Source organism: Hippopotamus amphibius, chromosome 2 (assembly GCF_030028045.1).
Source record: "Hippopotamus amphibius kiboko isolate mHipAmp2 chromosome 2, mHipAmp2.hap2, whole genome shotgun sequence".
NCBI lineage: Eukaryota > Metazoa > Chordata > Mammalia > Artiodactyla > Hippopotamidae > Hippopotamus > Hippopotamus amphibius.
In genome coordinates, this window is record NC_080187.1 from 175,893,249 (window position 1) to 175,916,498 (window position 23,250).

The 23,250-nt window shown below is 36.0% G+C and overlaps 2 protein-coding genes across 2 annotated transcripts; both read left to right on the plus strand.

The window, feature by feature from the left end:
- Nucleotides 1-12,181: 12,181 nt before the first annotated feature.
- LOC130846350 (olfactory receptor 4N4C) lies at nt 12,182-13,108 on the plus strand. The gene has a single exon (XM_057724541.1). The coding sequence runs from the start codon at nt 12,182-12,184 to the stop codon at nt 13,106-13,108; it is 927 nt and encodes a 308-aa protein (XP_057580524.1).
- An 8,397-nt stretch (nt 13,109-21,505) lies between these two features.
- Nucleotides 21,506-22,441, plus strand: LOC130846247 (olfactory receptor 4N2). The gene has a single exon (XM_057724357.1). It carries the CDS (start codon nt 21,518-21,520, stop codon nt 22,439-22,441), a length of 924 nt encoding a protein of 307 aa, XP_057580340.1. The 5' UTR covers nt 21,506-21,517.
- The last annotated feature ends 809 nt before the right edge of the window (nt 22,442-23,250 follow it).

Consider the following 23,250-nt stretch of genomic DNA (forward strand, 5'->3'; position numbering starts at 1 on the left):
CACTACAAAAAAATATTTGATTACATGTACTCTTCCTTCACCAAGATTACATATACACTACTCTTCTCCCCTGCCACTTTGGAATAGTTTCTCAGAGCTATCTGGGATGCTGTCTCCCGGGCTGCCATCTTCATTTTGTTCCAAACAAAACTTAACTCGTAACTCCCAATGCACATTTTTTTTAAGTCGACAACAAGATGGACTTTATTATTCCATCTGGTAAAAAAATCTTTATTATCCAAACAAAAATAAAGTTCTCCTGTTTTTTAAATTTCTTTATTATTTATTTAAAATTATTTATATATATTTATTAAAAATTTTATTTATATATTTATTAAATATATTTATTAAAATTTATATATTTTATTTTTAAAAAATTTATTTATTTTTATTTATTTATTAAAAAGTAAAAAGTAAAAATATAAGAACATATAAGGAAAAAGCCAAACTTTACTGGCAATCTCTTTCCGCAGGGATTGAGGCGTTCCTCTAACGTAGCCTGTGAGGTCTCTCTATCCAGCTCCATTGGATGCAGGCCAGTTTGCCTATCTTGCATTGCTACACGATATAATTAACCATCCTTAAGTAAATGGAGGTGAGGTGCAACAAAAACTACAAAACTCTTCAGACAAGTAAATATAAACCTCAGATTTTATATCTAGCAAAACTGGCATTTAAATTAAAAGGCTACAGACAATTTTAAACAGTAAACAAAAGTGTGGGAATGTTGTTTCAAAGGACCTTTTTTGTTTTTTTGTTTTTTTGCTTTTTTGCTTTTTTAATTATTTATTTATTTATTTTTTTGAGGTACACCCAGTTCAATCATCTGTATTTGTACACATATCCCCGTATTCCCTCCATCCCTCAACTCCCCCCCACCTGCCCCATCCCAGTCCTCTAAGGCATCATCCATCCTCGAGTTGAACTCCTTTTGTTATACAGCAGCTTCCCACTGGCTTTCTATTTTACAGTTGGTAGTATATATGTGTCTATGCTACTCTCTCACTTCGTCTCAGCTTCCCCTTCAACCCCCCGCCCCCCCAAACCTCGAGTTCTCCAGTCCATTCTCTGCATCTGAGTCCTTGTTCTTGTCTTGTCACTGAGTTCATCAGTACCATTTTTAGATTCCGTATATGTGAGTTAGCATACAATATTTTTTCTCTTTCTGACTTACTTCACTCTGTATGACAGACTCTAGGTCTATCCACCTCATGACATATAGCTCCATCTCATTCCTTCTTATAGCTGAGTAATATTCCATTGGATATATATGCCACATCTTCTTTATCCATTCATTTGTGGATGAGCATTTAGGTTGCTTCCATGTCCTGGCTATTGTAAATAGTGCTGCAATAAACATTATGGTACATGTTTCTTTTGGGATTATGGTTTTCTCTGGGTATATGCCCCGTAGTGGGATTACTGGTCAAAGGACCTTTTTGAAGAAAATATCAGAACAAACTTCAGTCAATCATGTGAAGACCTAGAAACTAGGGAAAAGGATGGATATTGAATATTAAATATATTAAACTGTATCTAAGCCTGAAACTAATGTGGGAATTTGCATGGCTGAAGAGTATGAAATCCACATGTCTTGACAATGCAGGAACAATGGAGTTGCTTCACTTCCATCTGGGGGCCCATTAAATAACTTTAGTGAACTGCTCACTAAAAATAAATACACACCTTGGATACACAGCTTTTGAAATACTTTGATGAACTGGTTAGAAAAAAAGATGGTGTAGAAAATTGAGAATCTAAAAATCAACTGAAATTGGAAACCCAGAGAAATAAATGGTAAATGGAATTCAGCTTTTACTGTGAGGACTTGTGCTCTGTTTTCAAGGCCAGATGTCTTAGCGGTAGGGACAGAGACAGATAGGAGACAAAGCCCAGGGCTCACCCAAGGAGACCACAAACTGGGGTCTCAAAGGATATGTTCTCAGGGTAGTGGTGAAACATTTTTAAAATCTCACCACCTAAAAGGCAAAAAAGAGAAAAAAGAATTATGAGCCATAAGTAGACTCACATGTATTTTTTGTTTAAATTTATACTAGTGAGTAGTCTGAATCACAGCTAGCTGATGATTTTGCTTGAATTTTCTGATTCTAGAGTTATAATGCTTCCTGATAAAAAGAAATACAAATATCCTTTGGAGGATCCTGCCTTTGTTCCAGGACTCAGAGTGTTCTACTGATAAACTTTGAAGAAATAAGAGCTTAGAGTCAAATATCAATGAACATACAAGAGAGTGAGGCTTTGTGAATGAGAGCCAAAAGAACAACAGAAAGAAGTATCAAAACCACAAAAGAACCACAGATTATAAATTAAGTATACTTAGTATTTTTGGAGAAATAAAGGGTTAGAAAGATAAATAGAAAGAAGGACACTATAAAAACAAACAGGAAAATTATAAGAAAAATAAAGAGAACAGATTCAGGTTAAAAATTCAATAGATGTATTTAAATACAAATTAGACACACCCAGAGAAAAACAGTAACCTAGAACACAGAGCTAAGTAAATTATCAGCAATGCAGGGCAGAAACTAAAGAGGATAGAACGAATGAAAGAGAGACTGAGACATTGAGAACTGCATGAAAAATTCTGACATATGCCTCATCAGAGTTTCATCAGGAGAGGATAGACAAAATGTGACAGAGGAAGTATTTGAAAAGTTAATGTTGAAAAATTTCCAAAACTAATGAAGAACACCAATCTCCATACTCAAGAATCCCACCAAAATATTAATAATTTTTTAATGCGTGTTAAAACACACCATAATGGAACTGCAGATCAGTAAAGACAGCCAAGCAGATGCCGAAAGTATCTGAATAGAAAAGAAGAGATTATTCCCAAGGGAAGGCTAGTTAGGGAATCAGCTGACTTCTTTAACAGCGAAAATGTAAACAGATGTTTGGAGAGAAAATAATTATCAGCACTGTGAAAATAAAATAAAAACATCCTCAGAAAGTCAGAAACAAAGTTTGCTACAAGCAGATAACCAACTAAGCGAAATTACAAAGGATAGTCTTGGAACAATAAGAAAATGATCCTGGCTGGGAGGTTTGGGATGACAGAGAAAAAGAATGGCAAGTGTGTGGCTAAAGCTAAATAAACATCCACTGTATTAACCAGCAACAACAAAAACAAACCTCTGAAAGTTTAGAAAAAGAACTAAAGTACATGAAAACAACATTTGCACAAGTCAAGATTTGGTATGACTGGAGTTAAATGTGTGAAGGTCTTTATGTTTTTCTAGAAGATGGTGAGGATATTGATTTACTTTTAACTTTGGTTGGTTATCAGCTTTAATAGGTTATGCCACAGCAGTAACATGAAAATTTCATTGGTTTTACATCAAAAGTTTATCTTTAGCTTATGCAATGCCTGTTGCAGGTTTGGGTGACTCTCCAGAACACTGAAAAAAGCAAAAGGTTAAAATGAAAAATAGCAGCAAGAATGCTATTTTAGTTAAATGAGTTAAGGTTCTTGTATTATTCTAGTGCTGTGCTACCCAGCACAGTACCCAGATGTGACTTTTTTCATTTAAATTAATTAGTAAAATTTAAAATTCAGCTCCTCAGTTTACAGCCACATTTCAAGTGCTCAGTAGTCACATGTGGCTGGTGGCTATCACATTAGACATTTTGGGGGGTTATATTTATATCTTATGTAATAAAATCATTTCTGGAATTTATAGGTAATATCATTAGGTCCATATTATGAGCAATGACAAAATGAGTATATACCTGTTTTTCTTCTTCTTCAACCCAGATTATAATGCTTAAAAGTATTATCTTTCTTAATTTTACCTTTCCACTGTTTCTATCGCTTATGCTTCAATTATTTAATTGCCACTTAAATAATATGCTTTGACTTTCAGAAATGACAGATGAAGCATTTTCTATAAGCTTTTCACTCCCTTAAATAAAATTTTCTTATTTATAGTACTTTTTCTTATTTTCAGTCTTATTATCTATTGAAGAGATATGATAAGCATAGAAATTATACTTGTATAAACCCAGGCATACTATCACCTTTATAAATAAAAGGATATTATTGTTACATTTAGCGTATGCTATGCGCCCCTTCACCCCATTCTTTTCCCTCCTTGCTCGGAAGGAAACTGCTAGCCTGATCTTATCCCTTTGCTGAGGATTCCGCAGTCTCCTCTTGGTTGAGAGAAATTTGTCCTCTAGCATGTTACACAGGAAAAGCTTATGAATATGAGTTTCTGGGTTAGCATATGTTTAAAACTGTTTTGATACTTGATAGCTTGGGTGAATGTAAAATCCTTGAAGTATATTTAAATTCTTTGAAATATTGCTTTACTTTTTTTTTTTTAACCTATGTTGTTATTGGCAGAAGTCTAACGTTAACTTGCAAAGGAAAAACCCACGCATGTGTGTGTGTATTTTTTTTTTTTTTTTTGCATGGAGGATTTTTTCTTTTGGTTTTAAGTTCTATAGTTTTACTATGACATGTTTTAGAACTGATGATTCTAGCCCATTTTTTCCCTCAATAATCAGTTTATTTTGGGAAACATAATATTTATGATTTTAAATATTTGTTTTTTTCTTAACTGCTTTCTTTCGATATGGAATAGCAAAAGAAGACGTTAGAGAACTTCTACTATCTGGTTTCAAGGTTTATTATAAGCTATAGTAACCAAGAGAATGTGGTATTGATATAAGGATAGATACATCAATGGACCAAAATAGAGTGGGCAAAAGCAGACTCACACAAATTGTAGATTGATTTTTGTCAAAGATACATATATAATTCAGCAGCAAATGAACGTTTTAAACAAATGATGCTAGAGCAACTGAATACTCACATGGAAAATAATGAACTTGGACCTACAGCTCACTGCACGCACAAAATTAATTTGAGTTAGACCATAGACCTAAATGTAGCAATTAGAAATATAAAACTTCTGGAAGAAAACACAGAAGAATGTATATTTTCGTCCATACTTGGGATAAGCAATGATTTCTTAAACAGCACAAAAGAAGCTATAATCATAAAATTGATAAATTAAACCTTAAAAAATTCCTGCTCATCCAAAATATACTATTATGAAATTAATAATAAAATCGCACACTGAAAGAAAAATATGGAATGTCTTAAACATTCTCTCTCTCTCTCCAAGTGAAAAATAGGCAAAAAGATTTGAGCAGAGAATTTCCTGGTGGTCTAGTGGTTAGCACTCCACGCTTCCACTGCTGGGGGCTAGGGTTCGTTCCCTGGTTGGGGAACTAAGACCCTGCAAGCAGTGTGGAGTGGCCAACAAAAAAAAAAAAGAAAAGATTTCAACAGACACTTCAGAAAAGAAGATATAGAAATGATTGTTAAGTTCACGGAAAGATGCACATCATTAGTCATTTGGGAAATGGTCCAAGACATGTGGCTTGCATTCCTTGCCCTCTATGACCCATTCTTTTTTCATTTTTTTGTTTGTCTTTTTATTTGCTTATAAGGGGTTAATTTTTTTTTCTTTGAGAACTTTTATTGAGATACAATTGACATACAATAAACTGCATATATTTAAAGTGTACAATTTGATTTTTTTTTTCTTATTAGTAATGTATGTATGGCAATCCCAATCTCCCAGTTCATCTCCCCCAAACCCTCCCCCCACCACCACCGGTTCCCTCACATAGTGTCACATATGTTTGTTCTCTACATCTGTGCTATGACCCATTGTTTATTAGTAACCAGAATAATCTTTTTAAAAATGTAAATCAGATAACGACACTCTTCTGCTTATAACATCTCAAATGGAATGATGACCAATTGTCTTTTGGGCTATATCTGGCACTTCTGTGTCTTGCCTTATAATTTTTTCCCACTTAGCCACGACTGTCTTGCTACACTGGCTTTTCTGTTTCTTTTTCCTTCTTTCTGCTTCTCACTGCATGATCCCCTCCTGCTCCATGGCCTTTTATCAGCTCTTTCTTCACATCTTCTCATGGTGGACTTCTTGTAGACATTCAGATCTTAGTTGAAATGCTGTCTCCTCAGAAAAGCTCTCCATGGCCAGCTCAGCTAGAGCAGCAGGCTCTTTCCCTATCTTTTCCTAGCACATCTCTGTGTTATGTTTCCATCATAGCACTCATCACTATCAGTTATTTTCTCTCTGGTGTGTTTGTTTATTGTCTTCTCCTTGCATTAGGATTTAAAATCCCCAGGAGCTGAAACCTTTTCTGCCTTGTTCAGTGAGATATTGCTAGCAGTAAAATACAGCCTGGTTCATGACTTTAGTTTCTCAGTTTGCCTAAAATCATCAATTTTTACCAGCAGGAATAAGTCTCTGTTCTGAGGACTAGTTAGATCATCAGGTTAATTTTAAGTATTGTGGCAAACATTAGGAAGCAAGGTCTCTGATTATGTCTATAGTTATGGGGGAAAAAAATCACATCTTAAAAAGTCTTTGGTGGCAATAAAGACTGTAATGTACTCCAAGATGGGGATTTTTCTTCTCAGATATTTCTCCACATATTTTATTTTTCATTTCTTTTTTTAACAAATAACTTTCTTTTATTTTTTAAATTTATTTTACTTTTCTTAAGAAAAAGATCATTTTTTTAACGTTCAAAAAGACTTGCACAGACATTTCACAAAAAGTATATCCAAACAGACAATGAATATGTGAAAATATGCTCCACATCACTAAGAGAAATGTAAATTAAAACCCTAATGAGATACCTCTATATATCGCCACATGGATAAAATTTTTAATATTGATCATGTCAAAATGTCAAGAAGGATATTGAGCATCTAACTCTTAGACTCTGTTGAGAGTCTAAATTGTCAGAATCATTTAAAAAAATAATTTGACTGCATCTACTAAAGCTGATCATAGACATAATTATGTCCCAGATTCTACTCCTAGGTCTATGCCCTCAGAAATGCTTATGTATATGTAAACATAGTCCCATAAACATATACTGGAATGTTTATAATGGGAAATTTGGGGAATAGCTAAAAAATCACTCACAAGGGAGTTGGAGTGAATTGTCTAAGTGGAGAATTTAGAAAAAGAAATTGGGTATGGGGGAACCCAGCCACTTCTTTTCCTTTTTCTTCTAGCAGCAAGCTGCTTTCAGGAAACATGCATTCTGTTCTCTGTCTCCATGCCTTCTTTTTCAAAGTCCAGTGTGGGTGTGGTTGAAAGGTTTTTTGTTGAAAGGTAAACTCTCTGATTCTGGGGTTTAGTACTGAGTTCACTTGCCTGCTGTACAAGTCAGTTCTCTATTTGATCAGAAATAAAGGGGATATTCAGTCTCCGTATATGATGTCTCTTGTCTTGTTTCCTGATTGCTTCATATTATTTAATGGGCCCTTTCAAGGCCCATTAATTCTGGTGCATTGGCCAAAATCAACAAGAAATAAGACAAAAAGTGAGATGGATGGAGGTAAAAAATGCAGAGATTGAGACTTCTGGAGTGAGCTTTGAAAGCAGCTTGCAGTTTTCAAGCAACAAATAACTTTCTTTTATCTGTTAAGTCTATTTGAATATGTGGTTTTATAGAATATGCATTTCTATGCCTCACTATCCTTTCATATTCATTTCTTATTTTCCTAATACAGTCTTTGCATTTATTCCTGTTCTTTAATTTCCCCTTCCTTTTTTATCTATTATTTTTATCTTCATAATTTTATGTATCTCTTTCTTCCTCTACTTTTCCCATTTTTCATTCCTCCTACCTTTCTTTCTCTGAACTGGATGTAGATTAAAGTGAAATATGTTTGATTTTGCATTGATTTTATTTAAAAATATATGGCTAGTATTTTAATTTTTAAAGAACTTTTATTGAGATACAATTGATATACAATAAACTGCATATATTTAAAGTGTACAATTTGATTTTTTTTCTTATTAGTAATGTATATATGGCAATCCCAATCTCCCAATTCATCCCATCCCAACCCTCCCCACCAGTCCCCCCCACTTTCCCCACTTGGTGTCCATATGTTTGTTCTCTACATCTGTGTCTCTATTTCTGCCTTGCAAACCAGTTGATTTGTACCATTTTTCTATATTCTGAACATATGCATTAATATACGATATTTGTTTTTCTCTTTCTGACTCACTTCACTCTGTATGACAGTCTCTAGGTCCATCCATGTCGCTACAAATGTCCTGATTTCTTTCCTTTTCATGGCTGAGTAATATTCCATTATATATATGTACCACATCTTTTTTATCCATTCATCTGTTGATGGACATTTAGGTTGCTTCCATATCTTGGCTATTGTAAATAGTGCTGCAATGAATACTGGGGTGCATGTGTCTTTTTAAATTATGGTTTTCTCTGGGTATATGCCCAGTAGTGGGAATGCTGGGTCATATGGCAATTCTATTTTTAGTTTTGCAAGGAACCTCCAAATTGTTCTGCATAGCAGCTGTATCAGTTTACATTCCCACCAACAGTGCAAGAGGGTTCCCTTTTCTCCACACCCTCTCCAGCATTTATTTTTTGTAGATTTTCTGATCATGCCCATTCTAACCGCTATGAGGTGATAATCTCATTGTAGTTTTGATTTGCATTTCTCTAATAATTAGTGATGTTGAGCAGCTTTTCATGTGCCTCTTGGCCTTTCATATGTCTTCTTTGGAGAAATGCCTATTTAGGTCTTATGAGTATTTTAATTTTTTAAATAGAAAATATTTATCTTTAAAACAAAATCAAATCTACTAAAATTTAAATTATGTTGCATGATTCTTAATTATTTTTCTTCTGTTTAGTAATATTATATTGAAAAGGAAATAGTTCCTCATCATTGCTTTAGCAAAGCTCAGAAGACAACTATTCCTAAAATGAAAAAAAGCAGATAAGAAGACCAAATAGGGTCTATTTAGGAGGACATCTCCTCTGAAGATTTAGTCAGTTCTACAACATGACATTCTTTTTTCTAAGAAGAATTTGTCAAAGGAGTCTTTGTGAACATCATTTATTTTCTCTTTGCCTATCTCTTTGGCACCAGAAATATGATTAATCTAACATATTTACCATCTACTTGACCACATTATTTCCTTTCTTGATATACCAATGATTACCTGTCAATTATGCTCCTTTTTTTTGATTTGTACTGTAAAATATAAACTCCCCTTGACTTTCTATTCACTCAGACCTAATAAACATGCTGGCCGTTCCATAATTTCTGTCACTGATGGAATGCTGATTTTAGAATCCAGAAGTGATATCACGTCTCTTTAACTGATATATGTTTGAGTATTCATACCTAACACATCTGTAGTTTAATTCTTTGATCATATCTTGGCATTCTAAATAGTCCCTTTGAAAGTGTTCTATAGTTTTGTTAGCCTTCAAATTCCCAAAGTACATTCTCTGTTGCTTCACAAATTGGTTGTTATTTTCAAATGTTAAGAGGCCCCTCTGTGAGAAGAGATATTTAAGAACAAAGACAAGAGTAAAAAGTTATTGTCCCTCCCATTAGGAGGTGGTGTCTGCTGTGTGAGAGCAATGTTGGATTGCTAGAGGTAAACATTTTTGTCATTCTTCATATTATGAGGACCAGAAAGAAGGAATAAATGGAAACGTTATAACTTTTCTGATGGGACATCTGCTGTCGTGGAAGGCAATGGTCAGCATTATAGTAGAAACAAACTAATATTTGAAGTCTGAATTCAATAATACAGTAGCACCTTTTATCTGTCCTTAATAATATAGCTCTAGTTCCTCTGGATATTTACAATCACTTTATTGGCAACATGTAAAGGCTTTATTAAAACACCAGTTTTCTTGGGGATGTTAACACTTGGTCTTAAATTTATATGTCATATATTAACTGAAAGAAGTGAGGGATGTTACATAGTCATAAATCCTATCTGTTAGAGAGTCAATAGAAGAACATAAGTGAATGATAGGATACAAAACACAAAGCACAGTGGAAAAGGATGCAACCCTTAACCTTTAATATTTAAAGTTTTCTCTTATGTCCTAAAGACAGTCTCAATGTTTGAAAGAGTATGAAGTAACCAATTATATAATAGCGTGCAAGATGCACATAATTTAGGAATAAGTGCAGAGGGATTCCTGACTTACTTTTCTAACAGTAGGTTTTATGCACAGAAAGAATAATAAATATTGAAGCCAATGAATGCTAAGAAAAAAGGAAGGAAGGAAAGAAGGAAAGAAGGAAGATGAAAGAAAGGAAGGAAAGAAGGAAGAAAAAAAGAAAGGACGGAAGGAAGAAAGGATGGAAGGAAGGAAGAAAGGATGTAGAGAACAGAAAAGCTAATTTGAATTGTGCCGTTTGTAAACGTTTGTGCTTCAATTTTGCTTAGGAAACAATTCATGTGCTTGTGCGTGTATGTGTGAGCGTGCACACATGCATTTGTATGTACATCTACGTGCCTGTGTGATGTACAGTGCCTCTTTAATTTTGACTCTACACAAAAACATCTGTTATTAATCAATCTATTTGGGTTTACACATACAAAATCAGATATTTTGAGGTTTTGAGTGGATTTGCAATTATAAATATTTTCTTTGGTTTCTCAGTTTGGGACTTGGTTGTTCTTCTCCTTTTTCTCTTTTCTCTTGCATTCTGTCTCTCATTACAGTTAAAGTTAGTGGACCCATCTTTCCCTTCTCTTGAGACTCTGTATTCCACAACACTGCTTAGAAACAAGTGTTTCATGTAACTCAAAGCATGTGCAATATTGTTCTATATCACAGTGCAGTGTTATGCTTTAGTTCAAGTTTTGAAAATTTTTTATTCTAACAATAAACACTTTCTGAGCATGCACTAGCAACATGTGCATTTTATTTGTATATTTTTATATTCAATTATACTATGACACTTTGAAAAATAGAACTTCAAAGAATGGAATATAATCATACATATAGAAATTCTACTATTATTGTTTTTGTCTGGGAGGGGGAAATTTCCCCTCTATCCATCTTAGTTCTTGTGGCTGGACTAATAATAAAATTGACACAAGATGAATTAACAGAAAAAGAGAAACGCATTTTAATTGTGTTCATGGAGGTCTCATAAATGGGACCTAAATAAGTGGCCAAAGTAGGCACTTTTATGCATTTTAGATGAAAAAAAAAAAACAATAAATTTGTTTGGAATTGACAGGACAAAGAAACTTGGGTTTTGAGTGCTCAATTAGTGAAGGATTTAAACAGAGTTTGCACTTGGGGTAGAAAAATAAAGTGACAAGTTTCATTTATACAGGTTTCTTGGCCTGAATTCCCTGTCTCCAGTGATGAGAGTGTCTTTCTACCTCCAGATGCAGGGGGTGCGCTTTTCACATGAGAGATTTTCCCCCTGCTTTCAGGAAGACAGAAAAGAGAATCAGAGTGTCTCCTTTGTATTGGCCATTTCTTAAGTAACTTTAATTCAAAATAATCAATATGCCATTGAGGCACATTTTGGGGTGGCCTATCCTGGGCCTCCAAATTATCATACCAACAAATTATCATGTACATTGGATGAGCACGTTGTCACTTTAGAGACCACTGTACAGATAAGCCTCAGATCTCAATTTCTCCAGAATGACCAGGTTTCTTTTTATTTAGACCAGGATGATGGGTTAATATTCTATAGAAAAAAAGGAAATATTTCAAGTAAGCAGGTTTTTAAAAACTTTTAGGTAAACATTCTTAAGGTATAATTTACGAACAGTAAATATACCGATTTCTGTATAGTTTAATAGTTCAATAAATTCTGAAAAAAATAAGACACTTGTAACCATTACAATCAAGATACGGCACATTTCTGTTACCTTAAAAAGCTCTGTCATTCCTCTTTGCTGTAAATCCCTACCTCACTCTCACCCTCGCCATTCAAATAAAAACTTGAAGATCTTGATATCTGTGTTTAAGTTTTTTCTCATTCAGAAAAATGTTCATATGCCTCATGCAAATCATAAATAAATTCAGGGCAGGGCAGAGTGCTGAAGAGAGCGCAGCTAAACACAAGCACAGGACAGAAGCAGAAGAGTATGATTTCAAGACCTGGGTGTTGGCACTTAATGATTTATAGAAGAATAAGGGGTAGAAGAGACATTCATTTGTGGGAGAGTGATGGTATAACATAGATGTAGAATACACTGCTTTTAGTTTGAGAAGAACTATGATCTAGATGGAAGAATTGGAAATAAATTCTCTGCTCTGTGATGTACTGCAGGCAGAAGCGATGAGGATAGAAAATAGCACAGTGGTGACAGAATTCATCCTCCTCGGCCTGACGCAGTCTCGAAATATTCAGCTCCTAGTCTTTGTCCTGATCTTCATTTTCTACCTTATCATCCTCCCCGGCAATGTCGTCATCATCCTCACCATCAGGTCAGACACTGGCCTCACGGCCCCCCTCTACTTCTTTCTGGGCAACTTGGCCTTCCTGGATGTATCCTACTCCTTCATTGTGGCTCCCAGGATGCTGGTGGACTTCCTCTCTGACAAGAAGGTGATCTCCTATAGAGGCTGCATCACTCAGCTCTTTTTCTTGCACTTCCTTGGAGGAGGGGAGGGGTTACTCCTTGTTGTGATGGCTTTTGACCGCTACATTGCCATCTGTCGGCCTTTGCACTATTCAACTGTCATGAACCCTAGAGCCTGCTATGCCTTGCTATTGGCTCTGTGGCTTGGAGGCTTTGTCCACTCCATTATCCAGGTGGCCCTCATCCTCTGCTTGCCCTTCTGTGGTCCAAACCGACTGGACAACTTCTTCTGTGATGTGCCACAGGTCATCAAGCTGGCCTGCACTGACACCTTTGTGGTGGAGCTCCTGATGGTCTTCAACAGTGGTCTGCTCACCCTGCTGTGTTTCCTGGGGCTTCTGGCCTCCTATGCAGTCATCCTCTGCCACGTACGTGGCTCTGCTTCTGAAGGGAAGAGCAAGGCGCTGTCCACATGCACCACTCACGTCATCATTATTCTCCTCATGTTTGGGCCTGCCATCTTCATCTACACCCGCCCCTTCAGAGCCTCATCAGCAGACAAGGTGGTCTCCTTTTTCCACACAGTGATCTTTCCTTTGATGAACCCTGTGATTTACACCCTTCGCAACCAGGAAGTGAAAGCTTCCATGAGGAGGCTATTGAGCCGGCATGTGGTTTGTTGAATAGGTTTTACAATATGAAGTCACGAAGGAATTTCTGGCTGCAAATCATTCATTCATTTAACAAATACTGTTTTTTTATTGAACATGTTGCATTTTTCAGGTACTATTGTAGTTAATGAGGGAGAGTTATATATAAGAAGGGAATAAATGTGCTATGTTTTTTAAAGGAACATAAAGGAAACACCAGAGTGGTTGGAGTACATGGACTAAGTGTGAGACATTTAGATGTTGTTATATGTGGTTATAAGAGTCATATAACTAATATTTTTTACACTGAGATAAAAAGTTTTATTCTATTCTACTTGAAGTAAGAATTCATCTTAATAGTTTAAGCAGGTGAGGGACTCATCCACAATTGCTTGTTTTATGGTTTAGAACAATATTATCATGATTCTGGGCATAGATCAATAAGGGCAAGTCATCATCAAAAGCCAAATGTTATGCTGCAGACCTGTTTTGTACAATTTAAAAAGCTTGAGGGACTCCCCTAGCAGTCCAATGGTTAGGACTTCACCTTCCAATGCAGGGGGTGCATGTTAGATCCCTGGTCGGGGAGCTAAGATTCTGCATGCCTCGTGGCTAAAAAACCAGCACATAAAACAAAAGCAATATTGTAACAAAGACTAAAAATGGTCCACATCAAAAAAAGAAACTTAAAAGAAATAAAACAGAAAACTTGAAATACTTAGTAGAGGATAAGAAAGGAAAATAATTGGTCTTATGGAAAAAATATCATGAAATTATTTCACTCAATTGTTTTTCAGAGCATCCTGATTATTACTGATGTGTTTTACAAATCCTCCCTGGATGTTAAAACAAACCCTCAACTGATTTCAATCTGATTATGGTAACGATAGTTATTTAGTACTATAGATTTTTTTGGCGAGTACATAAATCAATGTTATTATCTGTAATAGGGTTTAATGTGAGAAATTAGGTACTTATAAAATCTTTTACGGAGTGGGAGACATTTTTTTTTATGCTGGGCATCCAGAAATGATTGCTGGAAGTATACTATAAAATTAATCTCCTGAATGATCTATCCTCGCAATAATGAGGCCGTTTGAATAACAGAAGCCACTTTGACAGCACCTGACTGAAGGAACACCATGCTCTGGAATCAGGAGAACGATACAGAACATATTTCATGTTATTGTCTCCTTTTTCAATTAATTTTTTTTCTGAATTCAAGTGATACATGAGTACCTTTGATAGTCAGAATTTGGAAATCTAATGTTAAGGTCCTAGAAGAACCTGTTAATATGTTCACAGCTTCTTTGGGAAGCAAAACAAAGCAATTCAAAAAATACTGATAAAACATAGGATAACAGTTTTATAATCTTGGAGGTGAGAAGACCAGTGAAGCTGACATACAAATAGAAAATGAAAAGAAAAATACTTACATTTGACATGTTAAAAAGTATATGTGTGCCCAAAAGCAAAAGCATGCCGAAAATCTGCCCACTACATGTGGATGTGTGGGTTAATTTCTGCATAATTATAGAGGTTTGCCTGCAAATGGAACCAGTATTTCCTCCCTAACAAAGGATAGTATAAGGAAGCATCCATGCATAAAATTAAAATAACAAAGCTATTAAGTAAGGAAATTGATATAAATAAGAGGTTAATTTAATTAACATACAAATTAATAAATGAATATGAAATAGATACAGAAGGAAATATGGGCAATTGAAATGAATAGTCAATTAATAAGGGAGAAATGGAAAGGATTATAAACCTAAAAATAATTTTATTCTCAAAAACAAACCATGAGAATAAAGACCACTGATTCTGGTTAGCTTGCAGAAGATTGTTACTCGTGTACTATCAACGATAAGAAAAGTAGAAAGTAATAATTGTACTTTTCTGCAAGGACATCAAAGAGTGGATGAAGCAAGGAAGCCCTTGTATTGAGCTCCAAGGAGGGCAGGGCCTGTATAGATGAGCAGATCTGAGGCAGCTCCATAAGGGTGGGCAAGTACTTAGTATAGACATGGGCAGATGGCGGAGGGATCCTGACATAGAGTGAGGTATTCTACAGAGGTGAGAAAAAATAAGGTGGGCCTTTTATGGCACACGGGATGTGGACAGGTTAGAATCTGAGACAGCTCTGAACACAAAAATAGCTCACTTTTATGAATTTCTCTCTCCACCCCCACTGACACCTATATCAGTAATTTGCTCAGAAAAGGAAAAATGGGGAAAGAAATGATATTCAATGCATATTGGCTAATACACATTCTCAGCCCTCATTGTAGTACTTGGATGTTGTTGCCAGCAAACCTGTCATAAGGGCAACAAAACTGTTAGAGTTGTAACTCCAACTCCTCTCAGTTCTGACAAGATCAAATATACAAGTTCCTTGGTAGCAGTGGGCAGATATTGGAGGTAAAACTAATCTGAGCTAAAATCAATTAACATCAGACATGATTTCAAGCTCCCTTTGAAATAAACTGAATGATTAGGTCCTCATTCTACTTCCTGGACAGAAGAAAAGGATTTAACTCTGTGAAACACTAAGCAAAATACAATCAAATATTATTATGTATCTTTCATGTTTTCATACTGAAGTAGGGTTGATTTACAATGTTATATTAGTTTCAGGTGTATAGCATAGTGATTCAATATCTTTACAGATTATACACCATTAAATGTTATTGCAAGATAAAGGGTATAATTTCCTGTGCTATACCATATATTCCTGTTGCCTGTCTATTTTACACATAGTAGTTAGTATCTTAATCCTATATCACTATTTGGCCCTTTCCCTCTTTCCCCTCCCCTTTGGTAACCACTAGTATGTGCTCTATATCTGTGAGTCTGTTTCCATTTTGCATATACATTTATTTGTAGTATTTTTGCAGATTCCACACATGTGATATCATATAGTATGTGTTTTTCTCTAGCATTTCACTAAGCATAATATTCTCTAGGTCTAACTGATATTGTAGAAAATCAAAATAATTTTAAAATTCCAGGAAAAACAAAATAAATACTAAATTTTAAATAAAGACTAGGTTGGTAATGGTGTCATGTTGAGCCATATTGGAACCTGAAGCAAAAGGATAAATCTGTAATGTTGCTCTCTTTATTTTAAAAAAATTGATATTCCGTTCATAATTTTTACAGTAACTTTGACTTTTAAAATGTTGCATTAAAATATTCTTTATCTTGATTACTAAGGTTTTTGGTATCATGGTTAATTTTGTGCCTGAGGCAATACCTCACTTGTCTCATCCTCGTCCTGACTCTGCTTGCTTCCTTGGTATATATATCAACAATCTCTCATCATTTATTTACATTTTTTCTCTCTCCAGTTTTCTTATAAGATGTAAGTGAAATTTTCTTAACCTTCTATTTACTTTTGACCTAATTAATAGGCTTCCAAGCAGGGTTGTATTATCTCAGTCACTGGTGGGATTTTGGTGTCAGAATTCAGAATTAACCCAGTGTGGCATTATGTGACATTATTCTAAAATATTCGTCCTTTACAAAGCTCTGGTATTTTTCCTTACCAATTTCTGTTGACAATCTTATAACTCCCTTTGGAAATATTCAGCAGGCTTGTGGCAGTCTCAAATCTCCACAGCACTTTCTCCATTGCATCATAAAGAGTTAGAAGAGATTTCAAAATCTAAGGTTCCCTGTGTGGGAACAAATATTTATGAACAATGACAAGAATGTTTAGTTAATGTTTTATGAGAACGGGGAGGATGGCAACATTGTGAGAGTTCCATAAAACCTGGAGATTCAAAGTTCTGGAGGTATTCATATTTATGCCAAAGAAGAAGGAGAGAACAATAGAAAACATATTGTGACTATTTCACTGGTTCATCGGCTGCCTTGGAAAGCAATGGAGTAGAGGTCAGAGTCTGAGCAGGAATAGCTAGAGGCTTAGGTCTATATTCATCACTGTGGCATTTTCGACCCTCTCCCCCATAGTTTTCTGTCTCTTCTTGATGTTTAGAAATACTTTAATGGTGGACAAAAACTTTCGATCACTGTAATTAAGTGAAATGATCAATATCTTTCAGAGAGGTGACGTCAGGTTTAAAACCAGGAGCATACAGTGAATGATAGATTCTATTTTCCTTATAAAGTGCAGATGAAAGGGAGGAAGAATCAAAAAGGCAGGCTAAGGGCTCCCGAGAAAAACGTCACAGATTTTACGATTTTGCAGAACATTAGCCCAGATCTCTTATTTTCCATACTCAACATATTTGAGAGTTTCTTCTGTTGCCTATGGTTGTATTATTCATCAATATAGGGCCTTGATGGTTAAATAGAAAGCTGTGAAACTGAGAAAAGCTTGGTATACAAACAACTGACTGCACTGGGAATTTTACATGAAGCCTTTTTCATCTCCACAGTTTCTTCTCTCTATAACCACTCAGTTTATGCAGCTACCATCACCCAGGGCTCGTCCTAAAGATATTGACAGAGTCTCTAGTGGCAATATGTCTATTCATTAGTGCTACCATTTAACACCTAAACTTCAAACTTTGGTTTGAAGTTAGTTGAATGAGCTATTATTACCATCGTCACCTCAATTTGATCCTCATGTCACTCCTGTCAGAAAGAGTCAACATGTTATTCTGTTTCATTGATGAAAACTCAGACTTCTGAAAGCTAAGTGATTTCCCCAGGGCCATATAGTTAGTGAATTGCTGAGCCAAGACGTTAGACCCAAATAAAACGATTCCAAGCCAAGGATCGTTCTAACATTGCCTGGATAGGTAGCATTTGAAGGAAATTTAAAGGTAATTTAATTTAATCATTCCATTTTATAATGAGAGGAATTCCTGGCTGAAGACCCATACATTTATTTAGTGCTTTATGTATTCATCATAAGCATGAGTATCAATTAAGTATTAGATCATGCTTTCAGCCCAATTCATGTTTTTTGTAATATGTAAAATGTTAATTTACGCTTAAATAATTTACAAGCTTCAATCAATATGCTGACAGATATTGCATTGGAAATTTTGGAAACTTTATTACATATATTCATTCCATTAGAATGATAGTAATGAGATTTCCGTTTACCAAGAAAGGCAAATCATCTATCGTCACTCATTTTATTAGGTTCATTTTTACGCAGAAAAATATATGAGGAAATGTGAAGTAATTAATTAGTGGTTCAGAGTTGGTAAATTGAAAGGAAAATTCTTTATTCAAGAGAAAATGGTCAGAACTCCGTAGTGAGGTATACAATTTTCTTTTGTAGACAAAATGTTTAGAATGGAAGATGCTGAGAAGCATACACATTGCTCATTCTTCCTTGAAAGGAAACAACAGTGAGGTCTTTTTTTCTTTTTTTTAGTATAAAGACAGGCATGAGATGTAATGGAGTAGCAGCAAGTATGAGGACAAGTGGAGAGAGCGAACACATTTCAGATGAAAGAACTTGCATAAATGCAAGGGAGAAAGAAGAGAAAATAAAAAAGCGGAGTAAGATTTGAAGAGAGTAAAATAAAGAAGGGAAGAAAGTTAGGGGGAAATGAGAGACAATAAATTAATATGGGAAAAAAACCACAATCAAACTTATGAAAATAAATTAAGGAATGAAAAGCTCATTGATGAATGAAAGGGGAGAGAAAGAGAAAAGAGAGAAAATAAGGAAGGAAGCATGAGGAAATGGTTCCCAGAGATGGGGAAGTAAGCTCCTTGGGTCTCTAAACGCCAGGCTCCAGGAGCTGGTCTGACCACAGTTTGCGCTCCAGGCAGGCACAGTGTTGCCTGATGAGGTTTGTGTCTCCTCCTTGAGAGCCAGGGAGCCTGTCTCCCTGGCCTTCTCTTCCTCTACTGTATCATCACTGCCAGAGGCAGAGGAATCTCTTAATTAGCTGAAGTGCCATGGAAGATTAGAGATACAGGGGTGAGAATTTAGCTTTCTGTTTCAGCCTCTTCTGACAACACCTTTCCCACTAATTTGGCTGAGTTAGAATATTTGATTTGGAAGAGGGCCATAATTTGTATGTTTTTTTTTCCAGAAATGTATTTTATTTTACCTGGAGAAATACTTATCTGAAACATAGTCTCTTGATCTATGCCAAGCACGGTTTCAGAATCACGGGTCAGGAAAGCACATATGAGAACAGGACATGGGAAGAAAATGGATCAAATATGTCAAATAGGGTGGAATCCTGTCTCTTGGGTAATAGTGAAAAAACAGAGATGACAAACAGGAAATGGGTGGAGTGGAAGAGCCTGTAACCCTCAATTTCAAAAATCTTGAGAAATCCTCTGATGTCCTAGAGATATCATCAAACACTGACACATCATGAAATAACCAACTCTGAGTGAACTTGTACGATGAACTGAACCCAAGAGTAAGTAGTGGGCGTTCTTTACTTACATTCCTGAGTTTTCTGGGTATGTTTTTATAGGCAGGTAATGGAATGAATGTTGAGAAAAGTGTTTGTGGAAGTGGAGATACGTTAAGAAGTGAGCTGAGAAGCTAATTCGGGAGACTGCAAAGCATTTTTTATTACAATTTTATGTAGGTCCCACTTTGCCTCTGTGTGTGTGAGTTTGTGTGAGTGTGTGTGCACATGTGTGTGGTATTTGTATACATATATATGCTGATATTTTAAAGGAAGACTTTCACAAATTCCATCTGTGGTTGGTAGTATATCAGCCATTCTGTTCAGATCTAGAGACTTAAAACAGATATTTTTAATGTTTCCTAAAATACGTACCATAACGTTTCCTTATGTAGACTTTTTTTTCGCTATTTTCTTTCTTTCTTTCTTTTTTCACTCACTTCTCTGTTTCTATCTTTCTTTTCTAAGTACTGAGACACTAGCTTTTTCTGTCAAAAGTTTTTTTCCTCCTCTTTGTACCCAATGTTCCACAGAACTTAAGACAATTTGCTGTTTAGTTAAAATGTATGGAGAATATTAATATATACTACACTGTATTTTTCTGTAGATTGGCAATTTTCATATTTAAAAACATTTCATAACCACAACAAAATATTTTTGAGCATTTGCCTTAAATATATGCACGTATATTTGCAAAGTCTGTATACCATCATATTAATATGTTCTACATGTTAAAAGTAGCATTTTAAGAAGAATAAACTTAAAAGCCAGTGATAGATACATAATGTATGCATAATTATATACACGTAGTACATAGTTAATACTACTTTCTTTTCACTCTTGCGTAGATCATCACATGACGCTTCTAGAATGAGCACCCACGACTAAACAGACTGAGCCTTAAATCTGCATTCCACCTCCCCCAATTACTAGTGCAGTTTTAATTATACAGGGTCAACTTCTAATTCTAAGCTCTGTAGAAGAGTGATTTCACACTAGTAAGAATATTTTTTCTTATTCAAGCACACATGATAGAGCCTTCATTGGTTAAAGCTGTGCAAATAATTTCTTTATGTGTTTATACTGAATAGCACATAACTGCGTTCTTTACTGTTGTACTTGTCAATACTAACAATAAAGAAAACTCACGGTAAACTTAAGTGCTGCTACCACAGTAGCTTCAGTTCTCTTGTCTTTGAGAGCAGTGGATTAGATTATAGGATCTTTATTGTTACTTCTGCCACTTCTATGCTATGATTTTACGCGTTGATATAATTAATTTAAAAAATGAATCCTGGCAACTTTGTATTGTAACCTGTTGTTTGTTGAAAGGCTCTCCCTTGGGCATCATGCTGGTTTCAGGGAAAGAAGGAGATTGGGAGACTATACTAAGGAACTGAGACTGAGAGAGAGATAGTGCAGTGCATGGACCAGGTGAGGAGAGGCTATGTGAGCTGTGCTTCACCAGGGACACAGCTGGAGCCTTCCTCTAAGTTAGGGCAAAAGCAGAGTTACTGATGGAAACTGGTGACCAGCTTGGGGTCAGGGCAATACAAAGACACCAGGTCAGAGGAGGGCAATAAGAGAAAACGGAGAGCAAGGCAGAGAGTTAGCAGGCAGGAACTGGGAATTCCATAAAAGTTTGGGCTGGTGGATGAGGAGACAAGGCATGGAATTCCAAGAAAACTGCTAAATCTCCAGCACAGGACAACCACCAAAATGTAAACATCTTGATAATTGCAGTTATATCTCAATCAGGAAAAATTTCTATGACTCAAGAAAGCAGGTATTCCAAGAAGGTGTAGGATGCTAGACTCTGCGAGTGGACAGCAGTGGTATAGAAGCCCATGGCAGAATGGGGAAAAGGCTGCATCTTTGAGAACAGTGTTTTATATGTTTATTTTAAATCTAGAGGAGAGAATTGTTTGGAGTTTGCCCAGGATATTGGAGAGTGTTGAAACATATTGTTTATAAATGAAGTAGTGAATGTCAGATATTTTTAGCTGGAGAACAATCCAGGTCTAGATGTAAGAAATTGTAATAACAATAAACTCTGCTTCTTTATGTACTGCAGGCAGAGAGGATGGAGAATGAGAACAGTACAGTGGTGACCACATTTATCCTTGCTGGTCTGACCCAATCTCAAAATATTCAGCTCTTGGTCTTTGTGCTAGTTTTAATTTTCTACCTTATCATCCTCCCCAGCAATTTCCTCATCATTCTCACCATCAGGTCAGACCCTGGCCTCATGGCCCCCCTCTACTTCTTTCTGGGCAACTTGGCCTTCCTGGATGCATCCTACTCCTTCATTGTGGCTCCCAGGATGCTGGTGGACTTCCTCTCTGACAAGAAGGTGATCTCCTATAGAGGCTGCATCACTCAGCTCTTTTTCTTGCACTTTCTTGGAGGAGGAGAGGGTTTACTCCTTGTTGTGATGGCTTTTGACCGCTACATTGCCATCTGTCGGCCTTTACACTATTCAACTGTCATGAACCCTAGAGTCTGCTATGCCTTGCTGTTGGCTCTGTGGCTTGGAGGCTTTGTCCACTCCATTATCCAGGTGGCCCTCATCCTCCGCTTGCCCTTCTGTGGTCCAAACCGACTGGACAACTTCTTCTGTGATGTGCCTCAGGTCATCAAGCTGGCCTGCACTGACACCTTTGTGGTGGAGCTCCTGATGGTCTTCAACAGTGGTCTGCTCACCCTGCTGTGTTTCCTGGGGCTTCTGGCCTCCTATGCAGTCATCCTTTGCCGTGTACGTGGTTCCTCGTCTGAGAGGAAGAGCAAGGCCGTGTCCACGTGCACCACCCATATCATTGTTATATTTCTTATGTTTGGGCCTGGCATCTTCATCTACACCCGCCCCTTCAGAGCCTTCCCAGCTGACAAGGTGGTTTCTCTCTTTCACACTGTAATCTTTCCTTTGTTGAACCCTGTGATTTATACCCTTCGCAACCAGGAAGTAAAAGCTTCGGTGAAAAGGTTGCTTAATCAGCACTTAGCCTGATAAAAAGTGGAAAAATGAATAAGAAAATTGAGACTGGAGAATTTCATCTGAAATTAATTTATTCAGGTTTTAAAACACTACATTTATTGATCACCTCCCATTTGTCAAGACTATTCTAGTACCTGGGAGAAAGAGCTATTATTGAAACAGGTGAAGTTACTGCTCTCTGCAGGTACAATCTAGTAGGAATAGACAGACAATAATATAGAAAATAAACAGCATGTTTTCAAGAAGAGATATATTCCTGAAGATACTAAAAATAAAAGCAAAAAATTCGATAGCAAGTGTAACGAGTTTACTTTTAGTCTTGAAGCAGGACCTTTAGGAGAAGGTGACGTTTTGGCTGATATCTGGGTAAATGGAATATGCCAACTATGCAAACATTGGCAGGCAGAGCCTTCTAGGCAGATGGAACAGGCACTGCAAAAAATCTGAAGATAGTAATGAACTTGGTATATTCGAGGATCACAGCATAGGTCAAATTGACTGGGATAAAATAAGTGAATGTATAAATGATTAGAGTTCATGCTGGAGATACTCATAGTCTCCAAAACATATATGGGTCTATAAAATGAATATAAAGAGTTTCATTTTTTAAAAAATAACTATAATCAGAAGCTATTCTAAGCAACATAGTAATTTCTATACTATGGTTTCAAAAATGATTTAGGGGTATAAACTCAAGATTCTGAAGATATCAAAGAATTGAAAGATATCATTAAAAGGGAAATATTATGCTTATATTTTGTAAGGAATTAAAATATAAATTTTTCTTCCATGATTATGTAGAGGAAGGCAAAGAAAGCAGG